This window comes from Electrophorus electricus, chromosome 18, assembly GCF_013358815.1.
Source record: "Electrophorus electricus isolate fEleEle1 chromosome 18, fEleEle1.pri, whole genome shotgun sequence".
NCBI classification, from domain to species: Eukaryota; Metazoa; Chordata; class Actinopteri; order Gymnotiformes; family Gymnotidae; genus Electrophorus; species Electrophorus electricus.
The window spans coordinates 15,362,079-15,388,576 of record NC_049552.1 but is presented as its reverse complement, the minus strand read 5'-3'; the positions used below and the strand labels follow the sequence as shown (position 1 = coordinate 15,388,576).

At 45.7% G+C, this 26,498-nt stretch overlaps 1 protein-coding gene across 3 annotated transcripts; it reads right to left on the bottom strand.

Moving 5' to 3' along the window:
• Window positions 1–1,609: 1,609 nt before the first annotated feature.
• tnn (tenascin N) lies at window positions 1,610–25,154 on the bottom strand. 3 transcript variants are annotated; one of them, XM_027011365.2, is made up of 15 exons: window positions 25,114–25,154; window positions 20,956–21,321; window positions 19,681–20,148; window positions 16,280–16,543; window positions 15,534–15,716; window positions 14,297–14,386; window positions 8,281–8,544; window positions 6,047–6,310; window positions 5,732–5,862; window positions 4,905–5,043; window positions 4,388–4,539; window positions 4,059–4,155; window positions 3,283–3,447; window positions 2,450–2,613; window positions 1,610–1,804 (listed from the first exon to the last, which is right to left on the bottom strand). In XM_027011365.2, the coding sequence occupies exons 2-15, from the start codon at window positions 21,314–21,316 to the stop codon at window positions 1,682–1,684; spliced, it is 2,865 nt and encodes a 954-aa protein (XP_026867166.2). In that variant the 5' UTR covers window positions 21,317–21,321; window positions 25,114–25,154; the 3' UTR covers window positions 1,610–1,681. The 3 variants fall into 3 exon arrangements, with proteins under 3 accessions (XP_026867166.2, XP_026867165.2, XP_026867167.2); XM_027011364.2 differs by lacking the exon at window positions 25,114–25,154 and adding an exon at window positions 23,460–23,561; XM_027011366.2 differs by lacking the exon at window positions 25,114–25,154 and adding an exon at window positions 22,070–22,154.
• Between the last annotated feature and the right edge of the window lie 1,344 nt (window positions 25,155–26,498).

Sequence of the window (26,498 nt, the reverse complement as noted above, 5' to 3'; positions counted from 1 at the left end):
GGATACCAGATATCTTTGTTTCTAGTAAACTTTGATTTGACGTCCAAAAACAGTGTTCAAGTGCTTACCATGTTAAAAACCCTTTATTTCTGACAGAGAATATATGACACTACTGTTTGTCACAAATTAGTTAAACTATAATACTTCACACCCCAAGTCACAACAGTACAAGCCTAAAACATACCATACAACATTAGGTTCCAACCTGTTTTTCATCTATTGTCATCATACTCTCATCACTTGAAAAACACACCAAAATACAAATTATGGTTTCAGATGTTTAAGATACAAGTACAACAATAGAAACATTAAAACAAAGAATGATTGTGAACAAAAAAACTATTAGAATAAACTGTAATTACTGTAATAACTTGCATAGATCTTTTGCATCTTTTGCCTTAAAAATGCTCTCACCATGATTTCATAACTCTAACCATGAAGAAAACATCATTATGTCTTTAAAGGTAAAAATAGCCATGAGTCAGAGGCCAAACATTCCACAAACACAGAGTCTTTAGGAGTACCAAACTGTACAAGCTGTTAAAGATGATCTCTTTATGAATAAGCAAGACACTTAATGAAATGTAGGATGAATCACACTTTCTTCGTGTTTGCGTGTGCCACGTCTGCCATGTGTCATGTTTGTGTGTGCCGCATTCATTGTGTTTGCGTGTGCTGCGTGTGTCGTGTTTGAGTGTGCCACTTGTGTCGTGCTTGCGTGTGGCGTGTGTTGTTTGCGTGTGCCGTGTGTGTCATGTTTGAGTGTGCCGCGTATGTCATGTTTGCATGTGTGTCATGTTTGTATGTGTGTCATGTTTGAGTGTGCCGCGTATGTCATGTTTGCATGTGTGTCATGTTTGCATGTGTGTCATGTTTGTGTGTGCCGCGTATGTCATGTTTGCATGTGTGTCATGTTTGCATGTGTGTCATGTTTGCGTGTGTGTCATGTTTGCGTGTGTATCATGTTTGCGTGTGCCGCGTGTCATGTTTGCATGTGTGTCATGTTTGCATGTGTGTCATGTTTGTGTGTGCCGCGTATGTCATGTTTGCATGTGTGTCATGTTTGCATGTGTGTCATGTTTGCATGTGTGTCATGTTTGCGTGTGTGTCATGTTTGCGTGTGCCGCGTGTCATGTTTGCATGTGTGTCATGTTTGCATGTGTGTCATGTTTGAGTGTGCCACGTATGTCATGTTTGCGTGTGTGTCATGTTTGCATGTGTGTCATGTTTGCGTGTGCCGCGTGTCATGTTTGCATGTGTCATGTTTGTGTGTGCCGCGTATGTCATGTTTGCATGTGTGTCATGTTTGTGTGTGCTGCGTGTGTCATGTTTGCATGTGTGTCATGTTTGTGTGTGCTGCGCGTGTCATGTTTGCATGTGTGTCATGTTTGCGTGTGTGTCATGTTTGCGTGTGCTGCGTGTAATGTTTGCATGTGTGTCATGTTTGAGTGTGCCACGTATGTCATGTTTGCGTGTGTGTCATGTTTGCATGTGTGTCATGTTTGCGTGTGCCGCGTGTCATGTTTGCATGTGTCATGTTTGTGTGTGCCGCGTATGTCATGTTTGCATGTGTGTCATGTTTGTGTGTGCTGCGCGTGTCATGTTTGCATGTGTGTCATGTTTGCATGTGTCATGTTTGTGTGTGCTGCGTGTGTCATTTTGCGTGTGCCAGTGTGGAACATTAGGCAGCCGCCCTTCTCTGCGGTGACCTCTTCTTTCGGCTGCCTGTGCCCACAGGACGCATCATTATCTTGGTGAAGTCCAGAGACATGAGGTGGCCTTTCCACGGCTCCCAGTTCACCCCCTAGTGGACGCAAGAAGAAGTGCACTTTAGCGTCCCTGTGAAATTCAGAGGAAACTGAAACTGTATGCCCGGTGCTTGCATGCCCGGTGTACTGTGAAGAGAAGTGTTATGTTTACCATACCAGAGCCATCAAACAACAACAGCAACAACAACAACAACAACAATAACAACAACTCCATGATCCTGTCGAGAATTAAAATGGACCTTATCCTTAAACTCACCTAAATTGAGCTAATTCTCCACCATCATTCTAAGACAAAATCACTTTTTTCCCCCAAATTCTAGTTTCATAGTTTCATGAATGTCACAGTGCTTGTTAACGTTATAATTAAGGAAGTTCCCAGTGAACACCACCACCTCCTGTTTAGCTGGAAGTCTGGACTGCTCTGAGTATTAATAAGAGGCCGTAACGAGGGCACCGTTGTCTCTGCTTCACGGTGGACCCTTCCTCTGCAGCTCTACATTGCCCCCTGCTGGCCAGAAGCCCACACGCCTAACACAGAGGCACAAAGCCAGGGAAGGGAGGAATTGTCTTTACCCCATTCACATCATGAGAGAAGCCACAGACCTCGGCGTGCAGCACCAATAAAACGAAAAACAGTCAACACCTCCGAGCCGACTGCGTGCCAACGCCACACATCTTACCATGCTGTGTCTGGTGTCTCCAAACTTGCCGTTCAGGTTAGCCAGGTGGCAGTTTTTGTACCACCAGGCTCCCCGGTGAGTAAGGGCACAGTTGCCCAGTGCGATATCATTGTCAGAGTCCACGGTGGTAAAGGGTCTACCCTGGTGGTAAGTCATTGCATCGCCTGGGCAGAAAAGAAGAAGTTCAAGTTCAAGTTCAAGTTCGGTTTATTCGTCACATACAGTCATACAGGGTATAACTCGCAGTGAAATGGTGGAGAGTGCTCTGTCCAAACTGAGGAAAATAATAGGGGTGCATAGAGAAATATAGATATTCTATATATGTGAAATATATATATGCAAAGAGAAATATATATATTCTATGTATGTACAAAATATATTAACAATGTATGTACAATATATGTATATTATGATTATATACACAATGTACAATGTATATGGTTGTGTATATATGTACACAATCTACAGAATGTACAGATCCATTTCGTAGAATAACATATTTGCAGTTGTTGTGTTACAAGGTAATTGAAATATATATATATATATATATATATATATATATATATATATATATAGACACACACACACACACACACACACTCACACACATACATACACACAGTTATACAGTTATGTTACATGGTGGTGGTGGTCCCCACAGTTTATCAGTTTCCCTGATTCAGGGCCCGAATGTCCTGTGGGAAGAAGCTGGAAGTTTCTTAGTAGGTTTTGGTATCTAAAACAGGACCAGCGTTTAGCACTGTACTGAGATGTGACAGGTCTCGCTCTTTTTTTAAACGTATTCAAACAAATGTTGAGCATTTTTGTCATACCGGCGTTTCCTCGATATTTGCCAACAGTCAGCTTAAACTTCTGCTTGGCTGGCGCAATCTGAAAGTGATCGTAGACGGCATAGACGCGCTCAGCCCCCAGGCCCAAATCGAAGCGTACCTCGTACTGTGTGGGAGTGTTGGTCAGCTCATGGAGTTTCTCCAGGCCTGGGCAGTCACACACAACATAAGATCACACCACATACAACACCACACATCATCACACGAAACCACACAACACCGCGCAATACCACGCAGCACGGCACAAACTCACACAGCACCACACAACCCAACATAGTCCTAAACACCACACAGCCAAACACAACACCACACCACCACACACACACACAACACCACACAACCTAACATAGTCCTACACAACACCACACAATCCCACACAGCACCACACACAATGCCAAACAATATCACACAACTCCACACATTCAAACACCACCACACACACACACAACACCACACAATACTTCAAAACACCTCATAAAACAGCTGAAACACTTACTTCGGCTAACATAAAAAATGCTCAATCAAAATATGACTCAAGGGAAAACTGTAAATAAGAGTAAATTTTGTGTTCGTGCCTTTTACTAAACACTAAAAACATAATACACTTTAATCTAACCATCTAGTCTGAATAATGTCTGACTCCCATAGTAAATAAATCCCTTGAACAAAATACAGCATAACTTGTAAATGGTTACGCTATATCTACAGAATATGTAACTATGAAAACTCTATAAATGTAGCATATGAAAGATTTATACCGAGCCAGAACTCGTCATTCAGGTCCCCGAAGCCTTGCGTGTACTGTTTCCAACGCTTCATGAAGTCCAGTTTGCCAGAGTTGCGTCTCTGAATAACCTGGAAAAAGAAACACAGCAGAGATGGTACGGAACCATCTCAGAACGACAGGAACGCTCATGTTTCAGGTGTAATGTTTCAGATGCTTAGATCTAGTCATTCATGAGACTACACTGTTTGATACATATACCAAATTTCTTGATAGATTGCTGAGAGTAAGAGCAGAGGTAGAAGGAGTGTTACCAGACAGGACTTTCTTACAAATGATGTGTGTGTGGATTGGGTGACTTACGATCCAGCCTCCACCGTCTGTTGTCATGTCACAGAACACCTGTGCCGGCCTGCTCCGGTCTCCGGAAACATAGATGGTGTACACCCTGCTCTCTGTGTTTCCGTTCTCCATGATCTGTGCGCAGTCCATGGGGAAGGGGTGGACGATTCCCACTGCACACATCCAAAATAGCACTGCATTTTAAAATGACCCATAAACACAGCTTCCACTCCATACTTATCTGTCAGAGGCGCACGGTTTGCAAAACATTAGAATTTACAATTGCATGATTTCACTTTTTTACACAACAACTTATTTATACTTCAGAGTCTGTAGTCCATGCCGTGGTTTTGAAAGATTTTTATTACTTTTTAAATTTATTTTATTTAGCCTCAACACACTAGTGATCAGTATGAGGCCTACAGAGTAAAGTGACTCTGATCTCAAAAGTCTTATTATTTTCAACATTTGAAACTGTTTAATACTTAAAATCTATTTTCAAAGGCATTAGGCCTGTGCATGTGTCTGTTTGTATTACCAGTGCTGAACGTGGTCTCCACTTCTTTACTTCTCTTTGTGCCTCTGTATGCTGTTACGGTCACGATGTACTTCTTCCCCACGGCCAGTCCAGAAAGGCCGTATCTAGTCTCTCCTGCAGACAGTCTCTTCTCAGCACTCTGATGTATAAAAGTAAATCAAAGTCAATCTTGTTTACTTTGTGCAAAGAAAAAATTCTATAACTACGTGCAGAAAGGGGAAATCACACTTGGAAGAAAATGACCATATTGGTTATCCCTGTGGTCAAATAGCCACTGTGGTCATACAGTTCATTACAGTACTGTATAAGGTTGAGGTCATGTGATGTGGGCTTCAGACTGTTAGCTATTTCTGAGCACTAAATGTAATACAGTAGGTGTAGGAGGTTTCTAGTGTATTAGTGGATGTTAGCCTTTCTATAGCGTAGTATTATTCTAGGTTAGTATTAATATTAGTAGACATTATTATCAGTCCATCTAATTATTAGACCAGGTTAGTATTAGTATAGGTGAGTATTAGTCTAGGTTAGTATTAATGTAGGTTAGCCCAGCGTAGTGTTAGTGTAGGGTCATATTAGACTAGGTTAGTATTAGTCTAAGTTAGTATTAGTGTAGGTTCATATTAGACTAAGTTAGTATTAGTCCAGGTTTGTATTGACCTAGGTTAATATTAGCCTAGGTTCATATTGGCCTAGGTAAGTGTTAGCCCAGGTAAGCTTTAGCCCAGGTTAGTGTTAGCCCAGGTAATCTTTAGCCCAGGTTAGTGTTAGCCCAGGTTAGTGTTAGCCCAGGTTAGCGTTAATCCGGGTTAGTATTCCACTCCGCCCACCCGCACGCTGCCGTCCTCAGGCCTGTAATGGAGGACGTAGCCCTGGATGTTAGCCTGAGGGGCCGTCCACGTCAGCGCTGCCGACGTCGCCTGTACATCAACCGCTTGCAGATTCCTGGGGGCGTCGATGTCTAAAAACGAAAAATGAGTCTGTGTTTGAGTTTGCAAGGGGAACGTTCGCAAGCTGATCCAAGAGGAGCAAACATCTCCGTCCATTGCTGCTTATAAACATCGCTTGCGAGGATTCTGCTTTTCCTTCAATAACACTTAAGCACTTAAACTGGCTGTGCTGGTTACAAGCTGGGATCAGGAAACCTGTCTCTGCGTCCGCTGTGGCTTTCCTGCTGTAGCGAGACCCCTTGACGGCCCAGACGTAGACCGTGTAGACGACTCCAGGCCTCAGCATACTGAGCCTGTAGGAGGTGCTGTCTGCTCCCACCTGCAGCTCCTCACTGGAGCCGTGAGGCGAGCTGTAGCTCAGCATGTAGCCGTCGACGTCGGCTTGCACTCTGTCCCACGACACCTCCAGTGAGTCCTCGGTCACCTCTCTGGCCAAGACGTTAGTAGGAGCATCCAGGTCTAAACAGCCATTTGCACAGCAGGTTAATGAACCACAGACCGACATCAGTATCATGCAACCTACAGCAGTTTATCACTGGAAGTAGAAGCCTTGTAAGAAAAAGAAACATGCACTTTATTGACAGTGTTAGAAGGTCAGTTTCTGATTGTATTTTTTGTGTTTACTTTAAATGCATTTTGTAGAGCTGTAAAACAGGACATTCCTTTTATACTGGCTTCCAGTTCAGTGGCATTAAATTATGGTGTGGTTTATTTTGGGTTTATTATTAATATATTTCTTTTAAGAGGTGCAAGAAGAAACATAACATATTGAACGTCTTTTTCTAAGAAGATTACTGAAAGTCACAGAATTCCACATGTATTTTACTAGTATGTAGATAGTTTGATTTGAAAAGCTGCCAGAAACCTGTCTCCAGGAGTGGAAATTATATCCTCATAGTACTGCTCTTGAATCTTCTCATCTGAGCTGCGTCTGATGTAGAAATATCAGACAGCTAATTGGGATTTCGTAAAAGTTCCTAGCACATAGGTACATTTGCGGTTGTTTCTAATGCCCATGAGTTAAATTAACCAACCCTGTTTTGTCAACCTTCTCCCATGACCCTCGTTCAAATAAAGAACAAAATCTGTTCGAAAATCTTTTTGCCAGGTTTGCGTGTGAATGTATCACTGAAATATAATAAGAAAAAGAATTTTCCTTCTTGATCCTTTCCAAGATTGAAAACATCTGCTAGGTGCTTTCAATTGCCGTACATTTTAATTTAAACACCGAGAATACTTTTCTGGAAAGCTTGTAACGGTTCAAAGCAAAGATGAAAAAAGAGCCTGTTTCAGGAAAGTGAGATTAGAAATGGCACACAGTAGCTAAACATTAAAGAAACATTTTCCCACCAAGAAGCAAAAGGGTCACTGACACGCACATGTTCCAGCAAACAGGCATATGGAAGGAAACCCCGCCTGGGGCCCTGTTCCCTCATCACACATCACAGGGCAGGTCACACAATCCATGAGGCTTCTCACCAAAGTCATAAACTACCACAGGCTACTATAGACTGACATAGACTACCATAGGTTACCATAGTCTACTGACTATGACTGACATAAACTACCATAGACTAGCACAGACTACCATAGACTGACATGGACTACCATAGGTTACCATAGTCTACTGACTATGACTGACATAAACTACCATAGACTAGCACAGACTACCATAGACTGACATAGACTACCATAGGCTACCATAGATTACCACAGGTTACTACAGACTACCACAGGCTACTTTAGGCTATTATAGACTCCTATCATAGGCTGCTACTAAAGAACCTATCATAGGCTGCTACCATCAGCCCCTTTATTTTTAATTTTTCAGATTTCCTCAGTTGATAATGTGCATAAAGCATGTTTTTTAAGCAGAACCACAGCAGCTAAGAGAGACCTCTCTCCACTGTTAGAAGATAGCAGTGAAAATGAAGAACTGCGTAACGTTGTGTCAGATCTTAATCTTAACTGATCTTATTTTAAATAAGAAAATTAAATAAGAAAATCTTATTTTCTTAGTTCAGTCATCCACTTAGTTGTTAAAAAACACTTGTCTTATCATTTTTGTTTGCTCTGCCAGTCTTAAGCAGAGCTAATAAAATAAGCCTCCAGCAGCGTAAACGTTCTGGTAGAGAGTCCTGCTCACAGATGCCATGGGTGCATGCCAAACAGCGCCTCGTTTTCACTTTCTGAAAACAGAGGAAAACTGAACTCTTTAAAGAATGCTGAAGTTTTCAAGACCATATGAGCTGAAAGCAAAACATTAAATTTTTTTTAAATCACGCTACAGGAAAGCTATTGCAGGAAATGAGAACAAACTGAAAACTTCTATTCATGCAGCTGCCAAGGGGAGAGAAGGGTTGAGGTTGAGAATAGGGACCAAGCCCGGCTCGGATCCTGGGGTCCTGCACCAGGAGGGAGCGGCTCACCGGTCTCGACCTCTGTGGAGGTCTTTCTGCTGAACTGAGGGCCCTTGTACGCCCAGATGTAGATGGTGTACAGGACGCCCGGCTTCAGGGAATCCAACTGGTAGGAGGTGGCGTTCGCCCCGATTTGGATCTCCGGGCTGGAGCCCTCGGCCGAGCTGTATGTCAGCACATAGCCGTGGATCTCGGCAAGGACCCTGTCCCATGTCACCATGGCGGAGGTCTCGGTTATGTCCCTCGCGATCAGTTTAGTCGGAGCATCGATATCTGTTTGGCGGAGAGTGTGAGTCATGAGGCGCCGGGAGACACGCAATGAAATTCAGTCCCCCCCACCCTAAGCACATTTCAACATAACATTTTATTCTGGGTGAGAAAAGACTTATAAAAACATATATTAAAAAGATTTTATAAGTAATGAGCTGTTTTTAGCAGTTAAAGTTGTATTGCACACATGTTTAATATGTGTATTTCTCTGCAGGTCATCTTATAAGTCCTTTATATTATCAAAGACATTTCAAGTGTCAGAGCCAGCTTGACGTGTAAGAGTCACATATATTCTACAAATGTTTTTGCTTATTACAAGATGATTTAGTCAGCTCAAACATCCCCACATGACTTGTTCAGCCCCTATATCAGTGACACTGGTGGCCTTGAGAAGCATAGGACCTACATATCGCACCTTTAAATGCATAGTTCCTGTTTAATAAAATGGGAATGCTTTTGTGATTCCTGAAGTTTGCGTGATGAAGACAGAAAGCAGTGCTGGCAGCGCGTCTACGTGACCAGCTCGGTTTTCTAGGGCCGAGAGAGAGGAACGGTTCCACTAGCTGCGAGAGGAAGTGAGAAGCCATGCAAAAGCAATCATCATTTGGAATATTCCTCGGGGTGTGCCCCAAGGCTGGTGCAATGTCACCATGCTGTCCACATTGTGGAAATTGATTAATGATGCCTTCCAAGAACACAGAGAACCACATCTCTCATTGAGATGCTGTTTGCTATAGCACACATCTCTTTGGCCTTGATTCTGGGCAGGGAGTAGAATGTGAAACAGCTCAAAGCCGGCTGCAAGACAATAGCTCCAGTCCCACGGAATTCCAGTGCAAAAGGTCCAGGTACACTTAGTCCACCCCTCCTTTGTTCATACATCACCAGCAAAACCACAAGCACGGAAGAACCACAAGCAGACAATACTATACTATTCTGAGCAAAATATCTGTTTGACCAAAGGCCACAACTGGATCCCATACCTGGTGCTCACAAGCCAGCTCTCAAAGGCTGCACTTTGTAAAGACCACAAGACTGACAGACTGGGTGTGTTTACTTTTCCCCAATGCTAACGCTCGATTGTAGTATCACAAATCCAGATTTGGCTGGAGAGAGCTCCCAAGCCAAAGTCAGGCCTGAGCAGAGGTCAGAGAGGAAGGCGGGGTCAGGGCTGAGCAGAGGTCAGGGAGGAAGGTGACCCCATGTCCAGGCTGCTTAACATTAACAGCATTCTCTGGGTGGAGGACATATGCACTGTGCCCGGGCTCTCCAGGATTCCTTTCACTCCCGATGAAGATGGGGCTCACAAGCACGTATCATTTACCTTAACAGCCCAGCTGGCTTTTCTGTGTATGTCTGTTTATCCGTGTCCTTACACACTGCCTATAACAGCTTGTGTCCTACGGGAGAAGTAAAAAGAACCACTGACCGTTTCAGCAGGAGGGTAATTGAGAGTGGGGCAAATAAGAGCTAAATGAGAACAGCAGAGAAATCTTTATCACACCCTGAAGTAAGAGCAGCCTCCATCACTTCAGACTACCCAGACTTCATTGCATTTAATTAAACAATTATTTTGCATGAACCTGTCTGCCATGAACCAGGAATAATGAGCTTAATGAGATTAAACTCCAGTACCTTCGTTTGAGAATGGATCAGGTTTACTGGTCTACACCCATGTCATAGATGTCCAAAGAGCCATCCGCCAGGCTTCAGCCCAGACCAGCTCACAGTTCAGCGAACGTGCCAGCCAGTCTGGCCTGCCCTGTTCTCTAGTGGTACCTTCTGGTCCAGTGGTTGGTTTTTTGATAGGTAGTGTGTGCTAGAGAATTCGATAAAATTCCTAATTTTCTTCTTACATGAAAGGGCTTTTTAACGTTAAAGACCCGAGAGTTTCTCTGGATTCTGTTTTCTCTTCCTAGATTTATATACTTTATTCCAAGAAGGAAAAAAAAAAAAAACGAATTTGTATGCTGTAATATTTAGCTGAATAATATTTAGCTGAATAGTGCACACTGCAGTCACTTCCTGTCCGTCAGCCTTATGGGTGTGGCCTCGTCTTAGCCTCCATCAGTACGTCAGTGCAGGGAGACTGTGCATGGGAACTGCAGTCATCGGGACAATGCACACTTCTGTGAGCCACGGCGGGGCTTGAAAAGCCATCTCCTCAGAGCACCTGCCAGATGACCAGTAGCCGCAGCCGGACACTGGGAGAAAGAGGGAGGTGCAGTCGTCCCCGGCAGCCTGGCAGAAAGTGGCCCTGTCTCAGATCTGAGGTTGCTTTATGTATTGAGTTTGCACATATTCACTGGCTTTGGCATGCCCAAACGGATTCTCGCTGGGGCTTTTTTTCCGGCTTGCACTGTGGCGCCCGTGAGGCGTGTGTCTGTCCGTGTGCTTGAGCGTGTGCCTGCATGTGTGTCTCTGGGTGTACATGTGCGTATACCTGCATGTGTGCCTCTGGTTGTGCGTGCACATGAACTTGAACGTGTACCTGCATGTGTGTCTCTGAGTGTGCATGTGTACGTGCCTGTGTATGTACCTTCATGTGTGCGTCTGGGTGTGCCTGTGCGTGTACCTGTGTCCGTTGGTGTTTGTGTGCGTGTACCTGTGTCCGTTGGTGTTTATGTGCGTGTACCTGTGTCTGTTGGTGTTTGTGTGCGTGTACCTGTGTCTGTTGGTGTTTGTGTGCGTGTACCTGTGTCTGTTGGTGTTTGTGTGGGTGTACCTGTGCCTGTTGGTGTTTGTGTGCGTGTACCTGTGTCTGTTGGTGTTTGTATGCGTGTACCTGTGCCTGTTGTTGTGCATGTGCATGTACCTGTGCCTGTTGGTGTTTGTGTGTATGTACCTGTCTCTGTTGGTGTTTGTATGCATGTACCTGTGTCCGTTGGTGTTTGTGTGCGTGTACCTGTGTCCGTTGGTGTTTGTGTGCGTGTACCTGTGTCTGTTGGTGTTTGTGTGCGTGTACCTGTGTCTGTTGGTGTTTGTGTGCGTGTACCTGTGTCTGTTGGTGTTTGTGTGGGTGTACCTGTGCCTGTTGGTGTTTGTGTGCATGTACCTGTGTCTGTTGGTGTTTGTGTGCGTGTACCTGTGTCTGTTGGTGTTTGTGTGCGTGTACCTGTGCCTGTTGGTGTTTGTGTGCGTGTACCTGTGTCTGTTGGTGTTTGTGTATGTGTACCTGTGCCTATTGTGCGTGTGCATGTACCTGTGTCTGTTGGTGTTCGTATGCATGTACCTGTGCCTGTTGGTGTTTATGTGTGTGTACCTGTGCCTGTTGTTGTGCGTGTGCATGTACCTGTGTCTGTTGGTGTTCGTATGCATGTACCTGTGCTTGTTGGTGTTCGTATGCGTGTACCTGTGCCTGTTGGTCTGCATGTACCTGTGCCTGTTGGTGTACCTGTGCGTGTGTATGCACACAGTATGCATTATCCCTCACAGAGTAATCCTTCAACAGGCTGCCCTGCTCATCCTGAACCAGTAACTAAACAAGTGGATCTTTTCTTTTCCTGGATCAGCTCTTTAAAGCACGCATGTGGGTCAGGGGCTGGACACCTGACAGGGATCTGGAAGTGTTGCTTCTTGCAGCACTAACCCCACAAATGGAAACTATTTACACTGACCTCCAGGCTATAAAAACAAGTAATTCCCCAGCATAATGGAACACAGAACACAAGCAACACCCCTTAGAGAAGCCAGGGCGAGTGTAAACACATGCAGGCCAAACGCAATCACAGACGCAACTCTGGCACAGACTAGCTCGCTCTTTCTCTCAAAAGTCAACTGACCCCTAAGTGAATGGCCAGATATCTGTATATTTTCAGCCATAAAGCCACAGACAGGATGAATCGGGATTATGGAGCATTGCTGCCTCAGGGTTGATGGATTAGAGGACGTCATTGAGCATAGCGGAGGAAGATGGCGTGAAGTACTTCCTCTAGTTTTTAGAACGCCCTGATTGGCCAGAATCCCTGAAACATAATAAGATATAAGCATGGGAAAGGACTACATTTCCTTCAATCCCTTTAAGTGTTTAATTCCATAAATCTGTGCTGTGATTATATTACTATTTTGATATGTCTATGCTATTAAGACGGCTCCTGGTATATGTGCACTTCCTGGCATAGGGAATAGAACTAATTGTCAATGGGAAAAAAAGGAATGCAACTAACACTAAATTTCCAGTTGGAGTCCAGCCAGGTTTTTGGACTCCTAGTTCCAAATCCAGAAGTCAGTGTGATGGCTTATACTTAACAATGTCATTTCAGCTGCCACATGACTTATTATCAATCATAACTCAGACATACCGAGTAGTCTCCGTGGCAACTGCTGGACCAATGAGGCTCTTAACTGTGTTGGAAATGTCAGTGGTAAAATGAGCACATTTGTATAACTGCTGGCTTCACCACAATACACAGTCCCCACAACACATGGTCCCCACAACACACGGTCCCTACAACACACGGTCCCCACAACACATGGTTCCCCAACTGGTCAGGAACCCAGCTCCCAAGGTTCTCCAAGAATATTTGTTGCTGTTGGAGTTTGGACTCGGTAGGGCAAAGGTCATATACGAATGGCACATATCCGAATAGCCTTGGCTAAAATAAAAATGGTGCGTGGTTGCTTTCTCAGTCACGGGGAAGCCGTTGAATGGATTTATGGCAACAAGAAAGGCTGTAATAAACTTTGTGATGTAAAGATTCAGCTTTGAGCTTTGAGTTGTGTAAAACAAATAAATAAAAATAGAAATAGAAATTGTGTAAAGGGTAGCATAAATGTCAATTTCCTAAACGTGTTTGACTCTAGAATATAGGCTTCAGTAAAGAAACAAACAAAAAAAACTTTAACGACAGTTAAATGTCTTAAGTTTAAAATCAATTTACAGCATGTCATACACAAAAATGTTACTATAAAAGTATTCTTTATTGTTAGTTTAATTTTAACATTGGCCTGTATTTTAATATAATGAGTTGCAAGAGAAGTTCAGTATTTTTTGGTAGGTATAGAAGGGTGCTAGAGGTGTGAAGGGTTAGCATGGTGATCAGGTTCCTGTAGCACCATAACCAGAGCCTTGACCTGAGCATATACCTGAATGTCCTGAATACACACCTGAGCATATACCTGAATGTCCTGAATGCACACCTGAGCATATACCTGAATGTCCTGAATACACACCTGAGCATATACTGGAATGTCCTGAATACACACCTGAGCATATACCTGAATGTCCTGAATACACACCTGAGCATATACCTGAATGTCCTGAATACACACCTGAGCATATACATAAATGTCCTGAATATGTACCTGAGCATATACATGAATGTCCTAAATATGTACCTGAGCAAATACCTGAATGTCCTGAATATGTACCTGAGGGTATACCTGAATGTCCTGAATATGTACCTGAGGGTATACCTGAATATGTACCTGAGCATAAACCTGAATGTCATGAATATGTATCTGAGGATATACATGAATGTCCTGAATATGTACCTAAGGATATACCTGAATATGTACCTGAGCATAAACCTGAATGTCCTGAATATATACCTGAGGATATACCTGAATGTCCACCTGAATATGTACCTGAGCATAAACCTGAATGTCCTGAATATGTACCCGAGGATATACCTGAATGTCCTGAATATATGCCTGAGGATATACCTGAATGTCCTGAATATGTACCCGAAGATATACCTGCTTGTGCACAGGGAGGAACCTTTTCCACTGCAGACTCGTATATGGTCAGACTCACCTGTGACTCCACTTGCAAGTGACGCCTTCCCTTCACTGTTTCCTCGGACTGCCTGCACTGATATCTGGTACTCGGTTCCTGGGTTAAGGCCTGTGGGGAGGGGAGGGGGGAATAATTCAGTCCATTTGTACACAAACAGAATGCATGTTTGTTCATGTCCTGGATCTCATCTGAGGAAGCAGTGCGGTTTGTGAAGAATGGAGCACATGATCAAAACAGTACGGCTGCCCGTACTGCTGGATATGAGCTCTCTGACAGAGACTGTTAACCTTTTCAACACCAGTGCCATCGTGGTGTGGTAGTGCTGCTTTGGTTCTGGGCTGTGAGTGAGTCAGTGTTCTGTGCTGTGAGTGGGTCAGTGTTCTGGGCTGTGAGTGGGTCAGTGTTCTGGGCTGTGAGTGGGTCAGTGTTCTGTGCTGTGAGTGGGTCAGTGTTCTGGGCTGTGAGTGGGTCAGTGTTCTGGGCTGTGAGTGGGTCAGTGTTCTGGGCTGTGAGTTAGTCGGTATTCTGGGCTGTGAGTGGGTCAGTATTCTGGGCTGTGAGTTAATCAGTGTTCTGGGCTGTGAGTGAGTCAGTGTTCTGGGCTGTGACTGGGTCAGTGTTCTGGGCTGTGAGTTAATCAGTGTTCTGGCCTGTGAGTGAGTCAGTGTTCTGGGCTGTGAGTGGGTCAGTGTTCTGGGCTGTGAGTGGGTCAGTATTCTGGGCTATGAGTTAATCAGTGTTCTGGGCTGTGAGTGAGTCAGTGTTCTGGGCTGTGAGTGGGTCAGTGTTCTGGGCTGTGAGTGGGTCAGTGTTCTGGGCTGTGAGTGAGTCAGTGTTCTGGGCTGTGAGTGGGTCAGTGTTCTGGGTTGTGAGTGGGTCAGTGTTCTGGGCTGTGAGTGAGTCAGTGTTCTGGGCTGTGAGTGAGTCAGTGTTCTGTGCTGTGAGTGGGTCAGTGTTCTGGGCTGTGAGTTAATCAGTGTTCTGGGCTATGAGTGGGTCAGTGTTCTGGGCTGTGAGTGGGTCAGTATTCTGGGCTGTGAGTGGGTCAGTGTTCTGGGCTGTGAGTGAGTCAGTGTTCTGGGCTGTGAGTGAGTCAGTATTCTGGGCTGTGAGTTAATCAGTGTTCTGGGCTATGAGTGGGTCAGTGTTCTGGGCTGTGAGTGGGTCAGTGTTCTGGGCTGTGAGTGGGTCAGTGTTCTGGGCTGTGAGTGGATCAGTGTTCTGGGCTGTGAGTGGTGTTCAGTTCTTAACTCACCCACGATGGTGTGCACAGTCCGAGCCTCCTGGCTCCGTGCTACGTTTTCCAGCTCCCCGTGGCCAGTGGGACTAGTGTGACGAAGTTTGAAGAAATCCACCTCATTCTCAGGGTTCTGCCAGTCTACCTGGATCGAGTCTTCCGTCTGCCCGAGCACACGGATGCCTTCCACACCAGACACACCTGCAACAGGTACCAACATGGATCACACTGTCCCTCCCAGTGAGCCAGAGCCTGGTAAAGTAAAGGCAGAATTATGGCTGAAGATTTTATTTTTCCTGCTAGGCCTTTTGGTTAGTTACATAACAACCTGCCTAAGGTTTTGGGTGCATCTAATTATTTGCTTCTAGTGCTACTATCACATCTGTAGTGAATATTGCCTCCTCTCAGAAATGAGTCGCTGAATGGTCATAAAGTAACACATCACAGTTGACGTCCCTACACCATCGATTCCATCGATTACCTGGTGCTTTTTTTGTTTTTAATTAGGAACAAACGATCTACTTACTGTGTATATAACAGCATGGTTATTGGACATTGGGCAATGTTGAAATAAATCAGAGCTTTACAATACGTTAATTTGTGTAATCTAATGGTCTACGTTATTGGTTGCATTTAAGGGTATGTGTTCTGTAATCTGTAGTGAAACACCTCCTGACCCTGCATATCACCAATCTGAAAGTGCACAGCGACGCCTGTAAGAGGACGCACGGTGACGTATGATGACCAGAGAGCAGCTCCCTGACCTGTGGTAGCCAGGATCCGGTCCGCGTCGCTCTTCTGGGCCTTGATGACCGCGTACACCTGCACGATGTAGGTGACTGCGGGCTTGAGGCCTGTGATCAGATAGGAGTTCTCCATGTTCAGCACCTGGACCTTCTGGGCGGTTCCTGCATCTCCCTCTGGGTGGTAGGACAGCACGTAGTACTCAGCTCCCCTCACGGGCTCCCACTCCACCAGCAGGGACACGTCCGTCACGCGCACCAGATGCAGGCCTTTCGGACTCGCCACTGCAAAGGCACGTGCAGGCCTCTCACGTTAGATGTCTGTTACCAACATCTGAAACGTCGCTTAAAGAGCTCCAGGGTTCATTATTCAAACAGAGTTCATTTTTGAACTCTTAGAAAGTTAAACTCTTAAAGACGTGACTCACACTGGTAGTTTCACTCAAAACTCCATTTCTAGAATTATTACTGTGAGTGTGTGTGAGTGTGAGTGTGTGTGTGTGTGTGTGTGTGTGTGTGTGTGTGTGTGTGTGTGTGTGTGTGAGTGTGTGTGAGAGTGAGTGTGTGTGTGAGTGTGTGTGTGTGAGAGTGTGTGTGTGTGTGTGTGTGAGTGTGAGAGTGTGTGTGTGTGTGTGAGAGTGTGTGTGTGTGTGAGTGTGTATGAGTGTGTGTGTGAGTGTGTGTGTGTGTATGAGTGTGAGTGTGTGTGTGTGTGTGTGTGTGTGTGTGAGTGTGTGTGTGTGTGTGTGTGTGTGTGTGTGAGTGTGTGTGTGAGAGTGTGTGTGTGTGTGTGTGAGAGTGTGTGTGTGTGTGAGTGTGTATGAGTGTGTGTGTGAGTGTGTGTGTGAGTGTGTGTGTGTGTGTGTGTGTGTGAGTGTGTGTGTGTGTGTGTGTGTGTGAGAGTGTGTGTGTGTGTGAGTGTGTGTGTGTGTGTGTGAGAGTGTGTGTGTGTGTGAGTGTGTGTGTGTGTGTGTGTGTGTGTGTGTGTGTGTGTGTATATATGTGTGTGTGTATATGTGTGTGTGTGTGAGTGTGTGTGAGTGTGTGTGTGTGTGCTGAAGTTCTCCTCCTTGTCTCTCAGAGTTTCTGTGCTCCTCCATCTTTCAGCTTCTCTCCTCCAGATGCCTCCTTGCGTTACTCCCTCATCCACCATTGTTGTAATCTATCTTGTCTTATACAAACATGCCGTCGGAACGCACGGATCGGGAAGCTTCGGAGCTGGCAACCCTTCCTCTGTTTTCCTTGTCTCTCATTGCAGTGTGGTTGTTAACTGAGATATCACAATCACTGTGGAAAATGAAAAACAATGCCTGCGACAGAATTACACTGCGAGAGCAGAGGAAGCTCGTTAAAATCCCGGGAGCCTAGGAGACACACGCACATGCACACACAGACGGTGCAGGCTAAAACGCTAAAGTGTCCCTGCCCCACCAGAGGGTCACTGAGGAGAAAGGAAGAGGTGGTGTCTTTAAAGGAACGTAGAGTTTGCTGTTTTCTGAAAAGGCCGGGGGGACGTGTGAGGAGAGGAGGGGTCACGGGGGGCCGGGGAGACCACATTAACCGGGAAAGAATTCACAGCAGGACTGGACGTCGCTCCACGCAGAGAAGGGGCAGGAAGCTGAATGGTTTCCTTCATTTTAGCAGAGGCCTTTCCCTCAAGTCAATACATCGGCTCCTGCCTCTCACCATGCAGGCTCTGCCAGGAACAGTATCAACCCAGAAATGATATTTCACAAAAGGCACACCAGAGGAATAAATGAACAGACAGAATGAGGCGATGCATTAGCGGCCGAGGGTGTGTGCGCTCAGCGACTGATATCAAGAAAAGCACATTATAGCAAAGAAATCTGCTAAAATAACAAAACCGAGTTGAGACTTCATAAAATCTATGGTGGCAATATTGCAGAGGCAGTGGGGAATCACGGGTGAGTTTTTTTTTTAATCTGGCTGGTTGACAAACTTCCCCGCTCGGTGGAAACTGAAGAAAAGCAAAGCAAGTTAGATTGAAATAAACTCGACACAGTCACTCGACACAGAAAGCAGAAGCGTTGGGAGAGAAGTTCATCCTCCATTTCTCCGTCCTGTTTCAGACGTTTTCACGCAATGTGTCCTTTTCATTACGGCACCGGCAAGTTTCTTCAGAAGATGTCGGTGTTGCTGTCTGGCCTTGTCCACGCTGAGTGTGTGGAAAGAACGCCCGACGCTGGGTTAGCAAGTGGACACCACGCACCGCCTAAACCCTGCACTTCTGCAGAGCTGGCCCGGGGAGGTCCGCCCAATTGGATCAGGCGCTCCTGATCGAGTGGCGTCCTGCTGTTTCTCTCCCTGATTCGCCTCCTACGCAATCAGCAAACTCTTTTAGGGCTTTTCTTTGCTTGGACATGTCAGACAGGAATGCCAAAGTCTCCCGTTCCTTGTGGGGGCAGAATGAGTCTGGGCCTTGGGATTATCCAAGTATGAACATTTACCAAGAGACTTCAATGGTAAAACTCATCAGAGCAGCGAAAGAACTGATCAGAAATCACGTGGTCTCAAAACAGACAAGCAACATTTTCAGGTGCACATTGATTGTGTCAATGGTAATAGAATCATTAATATTAATATGCTAATATTAATTTGGGTAATGTGAACATGGTATTCTACAAAGGTGAAAGGAAAATAAAACCATTAGATAAATGATTGACAGTTTTAAATATGGAGTACTGTTTTGGCACCAATTAGTGTCACTGCCATAAAAGCATAATTACTAACCCTAGCTGATGCATGGCTTCATGGAATGCTTGTTTGCTCTTTTTCTCAAATTATCATTCATGGACTCAATTATGTTGTCCCCTAACTCCACAAGCCTCACCCAGGAGTGCAACATCTCCAAGGATCTTGCCAATGCCAGGATTGTCTTCTGAGGACTTCATGTCAATGCACTCCATCCCTGAGGCTCTGTGCATGCACGATGGAAAGAACAGGATGTGCAGAGCTGGGCGTCTAGGCGACGTCAGCGTTGCGACCTTACCGAGACCTTCTAAGTGCTTTAATCCTGCTTTTGTTGTGTTTGACAGGGTGTCGGAGTGATTATACTGAATAATAATCAACTGAATGTAAGTACTTATCCCGATCTTCGTGCACGATTGATATATTATGTCTGTTATGTTTAAGTTAACAGTTGAAGCAGAGGACGCACCTGTGGAAATCTCACACACGCTAAGATAAGTAATGACCTCCAGGGAAGTGTTTTTAGTCTCTGGTAGATCCTCGGACTACTGTGTGATACACCAAAATCATTTCAGATCATTTCAGATTCCGAGACAAAAACATGCCTCCTAATGCCTCGACATCCCTCAAAACATCTACTCTTCAGATGACCTTTGTCAGAACTCTATAACAACCGTTCACGGCAGCTCAAAGCTGTTTGAGTGGAACATTACCCATGGAGCAGTCGTCCCCGAAGAAGCCCTCGTCGCAGATGCACCGTCCGTCCAAGCAGCGACCATTTTCCGTGCAGTCACCCAGGCAACGCTTCTCGGTGCAGGCGTCCCCCGAGAAGCCCTGAAAGCACACGCAGCGGCCGTCCACGCAGTGGCCCCTGTCACTGCAGTTGTCAGGACACGCCAGCAGACTGCAGTCGTGGCCAGCATAGCCGGCGTGGCACACGCAGTGGCCGTCCACGCAGTGGCCCCTGTCACTGCAGTTGTCAGGACACGCCAGCAGACTGCAGTCGTGGCCGGCATAGCCGGCGTGGCACACGCAGTGGCCGTCCACGCAGTAGCCATTATCGTTGCAGTCCTCAGGGCAGGCAGACGTGGAGCAGTCCAGACCCGTCCAGCCTGGGTCACACCTGCAGCTGCACGAGTCGTGCTGGTAGGTGCCGTGGCCACTGCAGCTGGTGTCCATGCCTGGTAAAAATCAGGAAGGACAAACTCAGGCTGCAACCTATTGAATGTTCTGCAGACTAAGTTGCACTGTCCCACGTGTTCTGGTAACTGACTAATCTTCACCGTTCTCACGTGTGCTGGTAACTGACTAATCTTCACCGTTCTCACGTGTGCTGGTAACTGACTAATCTTCACCGTTCTCACGTGTGCTGGTACCTGACTAATCTTCACCGTTCTCACGTGTGCTGGTAACTGACTAATCTTCACCGTTCTCACGTGTGCTGGTAACTGACTAATCTTCACCGTTCTCACGTGTGCTGGTACCTGACTAATCTTCACTGTTCTCACGTGTACTGGTAACTGACTAATCTTCACTGTTCTCACGTGTGCTGGTACCTGACTAATCTTCACCGTTCTCACGTGTGCTGGTAACTGACTAATCTTCACCGTTCTCACGTGTGCTGGTAACTGACTAATCTTCACCGTTCTAACGTGTGCTGGTAACTGACTAATCTTCACCGTTCTCACGTGTGCTGGTCCCTGACTAATCTTCACCGTTCTCACGTGTGCTGGTACCTGACTAATCTTCACCGTTCTCACGTGTGCTGGTACCTGACTAATCTTCACCATTCTCACGTGTGCTGGTACCTGACTAATCTTCACTGTTCTCACGTGTGCTGGTACCTGACTAATCTTCACCGTTCTCACGTGTGCTGGTACCTGACTAATCTTCACCGTTCTCACGTGTGCTGGTACCTGACTAATCTTCACCGTTCTCACATGTGCTGGTAACTGACTAATCTTCACCGTTCTCACGTGTGCTGGTACCTGGGCTTCCTGCACAGCAGCCCTGAGCGCACTGAGTCTTCAGGTAGGTCACCTCCTCCTCCAGGCCGTTGAGACGGTACAGGAGAGATTTGAACTCCTCCGAGTCAGCGCAGGCGCAGCCGGCCGACGACAGCTGGATGTTGTGCTTGAAGACGACGTCATTCCCGCCGTCCACCGCCATGATCGGACTCTCCGACGCCGGGTCCTGTGAGAGCAGCATGGCCTGCTTGCAGCCAGAGTCGATCTTGTACACGTGGCTAAACGTGATTCCTTTCTCGGACGTGTTCGAGCCCTCTGTCAGCGCAACACCGGAGGCTGTGCACAGCGCCCCCAGCAGGATTCCTCTTAATATTACAAGCATGGCCTCTGGAAGGAGAAAACACAGCCTGTTTCCATGTACAGCCCTTACACTGATAATCACAGAGTCTATATTCTAGAGGACATTATCTTGTACGTTACACTTGGGATAAAGATGGGTGCTTGACTCACACCTGTTATTATTTTTAATGGGATAGTTTATTTTGCTAAAGTAACATTTGATCCTACAGTAGTGGTTTAGCAGTGTGTCTGCTTGACAGGCACAAACCACCAAAGCCTTTAATTACACGTTTTCTGCAATAAGTGCTTTGAGAAATACTTATAACCGTATGATGTCATTTCTAATGACAGTGATGTCATCCAAACTTTTTATTTTTTTAACTCAGGGGGAAGTGGAATTTATAGTGCTGTTTTAAAATGATGTTTTTGGGGGGTTTTTTTTAAAGAAAATAAAAACCCAACTATAACTTTGGAAAGAATCCCTCAAAGCCAGTTTGATTTACATTTCCAACATGAATAAAAGTGGTTCTTTTCTCTAGCGTACTAAGGGGAAAGGTTCCCCAGCATGCAAATCTCTTAAAGATAAAACATTAAACATTATGTGATATTTGGTGTGAGCTCAGATTGTCATCATTTGCATATGACTTTAGCAATTCATAATAGAACAACGCTCCACAAAAAATATCACCTGAACATGTCCTTTATTTAAGAGGCGCATTTCAGGTCTGTTTGGAGTGTGCATGATGGCAAACTTTGTGACTTCAGTAGTACCCAAAGAGGAAGGTGACACACTTACTTGAACAGGACGTCAGAATGCTCAAACACAGGAAATGCAAGTTTACATGTTACAGTGGAAGAAATTACAAACACGTTCAGACTGAAGAGAGATACTGTTCTGCTGTTCTACCATGATTTAGAAGAAGCAGGAAATTCAACAACTCAGCACAACCATGTAGTTCCCATCTTGGTATAATGTGTGTGAACTCATTTATGCGTCTGTCCTGATTGGCTTTCACCCAGGGCAGAGGTCAATTTAACACAGCAGTAAGTTGACACCAGTGTGCTAATTATCGTCATGGTAACTTTCTGAGTAGGAATTAAACTTCATGTCACACACTTTGTGTGGCATAACGTAGTTACCATGGAGATCGATGCCTTCAGCCCCGGCTTGCTTCATTCAAAAACATTCCACCTTTTTCTGTCATTCACTAATTGCATTCATTTCTGTTTTGATGAATGAGGGATATTTCTTGGTTGGATTTTGGGACACAATCACTGAATAACACGCATCAACGAGTGGATAAACAGATGTGCAGAGATACTGCAAAAGAGAATCTTTAGTGCCCCTGTAAGACAGAGTTGGAAATGTGAACAGGAGAGCACACCATCTGGGGTTTGGGCTGCCACAGATACCCCGGCAAATAGAGTCATCACAGAGGGACAATTTTTTTGGAATGGTTCATCTTTTCTTTTCAGATATTGGCATACTAAAGGAATTGAAGAGTCATGAAGGTTCATCTTTCTTATGAGAATTCATCGAGCGTGCTGTGCCCGCCATCCCAAACCGAGGGCCATTTCCTTGAATGTGTCATTATCATTTCATCTCCAGGTCAGAATGTCCTCAATTTTTCCAGGTTTTCAGGGTCACCTGCAGCTTCGAACCACAGCTGAACCAGACGGAGCCCTGCATCTCTCTGGGCAGATTTTAAATGTTTACTAAAATCACTGGACCAAAAAAAAGACATTTTTTGCTCGTCCATACAGCGGCATCAGTTGGAAAAGGTAACAAAACAAATGTTGTTTTAAAACAGCGTATTACCTGGATGCCTTACAAAAAAACGTATGTGGACATATTCTTTGAACATAACATTCCGCACCAACTCTGAGTTTAGCTCCGGCAGGCAGCAGAGAAGTTTGGCTCAGAACCCACATCGCAAGCCCAGACGTCACCCTCGGTCTGGCTCAGCGGCAACTCCTCCGGTCCACGTTTATTGCTTCCTGACAGTGGCTTTTATTTGAGGCACACCGCCAGTCTCCTTTATTTCTTTTGGAGATAGTTGCCAGTGGCCCGCCAGTTTCTCCCAGCCGGTGCTGAAAGATCCCCCCCGAGACAGTCAGCAGTAGCAAGCATGTGACTACATGCAGCCAAGATGGCCGCGGTGACCAGGCACTTGGACGTGACCTACCCCGATCTTTTGCGTCAACCGTGCACTTCTTGTGAAACGGGACCTCCCCGACAGTATGCGCTCCAAATGGCCTCGAACTCCCTCCAGGGGTCCGACAGCGCGTTCCTGCCCCGAGCAATCACCCCTGACCCTCCTGCATTAGAATGCCGCCCCTCTCTGTCTGGTTCTGCTTCCTGCTGATGTGACAGCGAGCTACAAAGTAGGACACCCCTGCGAGTGGGAACAGGGGTGCTCGTGATTAAACGCCCCCTGTCCCGAGGTCAGCTGACAGACGTGGGCAATAAAGCGGCCTGTAAACTCCACTCAGGCATGTCACGGAGCCCAAGCGAGCCACGGATGCTTCTATGTGCTATGGGGCGCGAGGAGAGCTCACAGTAACGAGGGATGCCCGAACACCTGTGAACACCATCAATCTCGATCACAGAGAGGAAGTGCCTGACAAAGAGGAAGGGAGGAGGGGATGTCCAGGCGAGGCATCCCCCCCCCCACCCCCCCCCGAGACACATTATCCGGCAGACAAAGACGGTCTGTTCCTCTGCATCTGCAGTGGAGTTTGGGTCGCAGCGCCAGACGAGGGACGGACCACCAGACCATAAAAGCAACCACAAATGCTGGAGCACTTCCTCTTCGAGAGCTCAAAGCAATTATGCTCCAATCTGGGTAGCAGACCCACAACCCCTGCTAGGTCTGTAGCTGTAGGGCCCCAAACCGCACCAGCCATGATAAGGTTACAGGAGTTAGTCTTACGCAATGCACGTGCATTACGGTCTGGTACGGCACAGTTACGCCTCCCCACAGCCTGAACCACGACTGACGGAGGAGTCACACTCCTCGTACTGGGGAGGACGCTCTGCATAGGGTCCGTGTCCAGACCTCTTTAAAACAAGCTAAGCAAAGACGGCATTTGATGTTTGTTTGCTTTTTGCTTTTTGCCAATGCATGTACTATTCAAAAAGTAGATGATCGAATAATAATATAACCCATTGCTTGGAAGAAAAAAAAAAGTGCAAGTTTCATTTTCAGCATGGAGTGTACAGAACATGAGTTGCTGTGGCTCTTTGCTGAGATGATGTGCAGAATAAAGAAACGAATGCTGCATGTTGGAATTCCGGAGCGCGAATGCCTCTACGTTGCGTCTGCGGTCACATTGCAGCAGCAGTCAGGTGTAAATGAAAACGCAGAACGCACAACGCCCAGCAGGGCATTTGTCAGGAACTTGTGCTGACTCTGGACTCTGCTTACAGTTAACTCTGCAGCCTTGCTTTTAGGTGGTGGGATCAATGACATGCGAAATTAAGTCCAACCAAAATGTTTTTGTCTTAGCTAGAGAAACCATGAGTCAGGCCCAGTTCAGTTCACGCATGTATGAGAATTAAAATATCCAAAGCAAAAAATTATCGTGTTCATCATAATAACGGCAGATCAACTTGGTTTTCTCAACCAGCACATGAAGTTTGTTTAAAATAGTTGAGCAAACGAATAAAGTACATTACATTATGCACCATATTTTAAAACCTTTTTTGTAAAAATTGCATAGCAAAATTATTCTTATAATTTAACAAAATTATTCTTCTAATTTTGTTCAAATTATTTGATAATTGCAATTTGCCCATGCACAGGGAAAATTTAGTACATAGCTGTAAACTTGACTTACCACTTAGGATGTTCGACTGATGCTGAGAAATGCTTCTTCTCTGATCCTAAGCTAAAGAGTCTCTGGCCAGCTTCGTCTGTCTGTAGGCACCTGTTGAGGAGGCGGGGCGGGCGTCAAGGAGGCGGGCTTGGCCATGTTGAGGAGGCGGGGCTGGGCGTCAAGGAGGCGGGCTTGGCCATGTTGAGGAGGCGGGGCTGGGCGTCAAGGAGGCGGGCTTGGCCATGTTGAGGAGGCGGGGCTGTCCATGTTCGCCTGAGCCCTCCTGAGCACCGTTGCAGCCACTAACCCCCCCCACTCCAAAAACCCCTCAGGCAGATGAAGGCTATTCTGAGCCAATAGGCACCCTGCGCACTGCCCAGTCACAGTGGGGGTTCATGGGAGGCCTTCTAGTCCTTCACATCATCTGGAGCAAATTTGACCCTCACGCACAGGTCACTTGTCCTGTCCATAAAACCTAGCCCGCAGGTCCTCGTAAATCTCTTTTTTTTTTGCATTTGCCACAGAGACACAGAAGCCCAGAGAATGTCAACAAAACCCTCATCCAAGATTTAATGACAACTGAATATGTTTTTATGACATTTATGACATAGTAGCCTTATTTTAACATTAGTTAGAAATTGTACCCAATGCTCTTGCACCGCAGAGTAATTCAGCAAAGAAACAATTGGATTTAAGCTACTAATTACAGATGACCTCTGCCCAGTTGGAGCTGTGTGTTTAATGCTGTGGTCTACAGGGGTGGTCTGACCAAGGATACTGTAATACTGTGTTTCTCTGTACTTCACACAGCAAGTCTTGGAAAATCATCAAATAAAACCTCTCTATGAAATGAAAATACACAAAGCCATACTGAATCACTGCAGTAATAATAAAATCACAAATATCTAAAATACAGTATGTCAGACCATACAGTAGAGCTTTTCAATATATATAGTTACATTGTTTAGCTGATGCTTTTATCCAAAGCAACTTACAATTCTGACTGAGTACAACTTGAGTAATTGAGGATCTTGCTCAGGGGCCCAACAGTGGCAACTTGGCAGTGGTGGGACTTAAACCCACAATCTTCCAATTACAAGTGAAGTATCTTAACCATACACACACACACACACACACACACACACACACACACACACACACGCACACACACACACACACACACACACACACACACACACGGAGGAGGGTGCGTGGGAAATTTATATAAGCTTGATGGTCCTGCATATTATCTTAGACGTTCCCAGGACTGCACTCTTCTGGATGGTGATCTCAGATGTTCCTGGGATCTGCTGGAGCCATTCTCTCTGTTGCTATCACTTGGGATTGTTATGGCTATCACTACGGCCCTCTCCTGCTGTTTGTCCATCACTCCTGTGTGTGTGTGT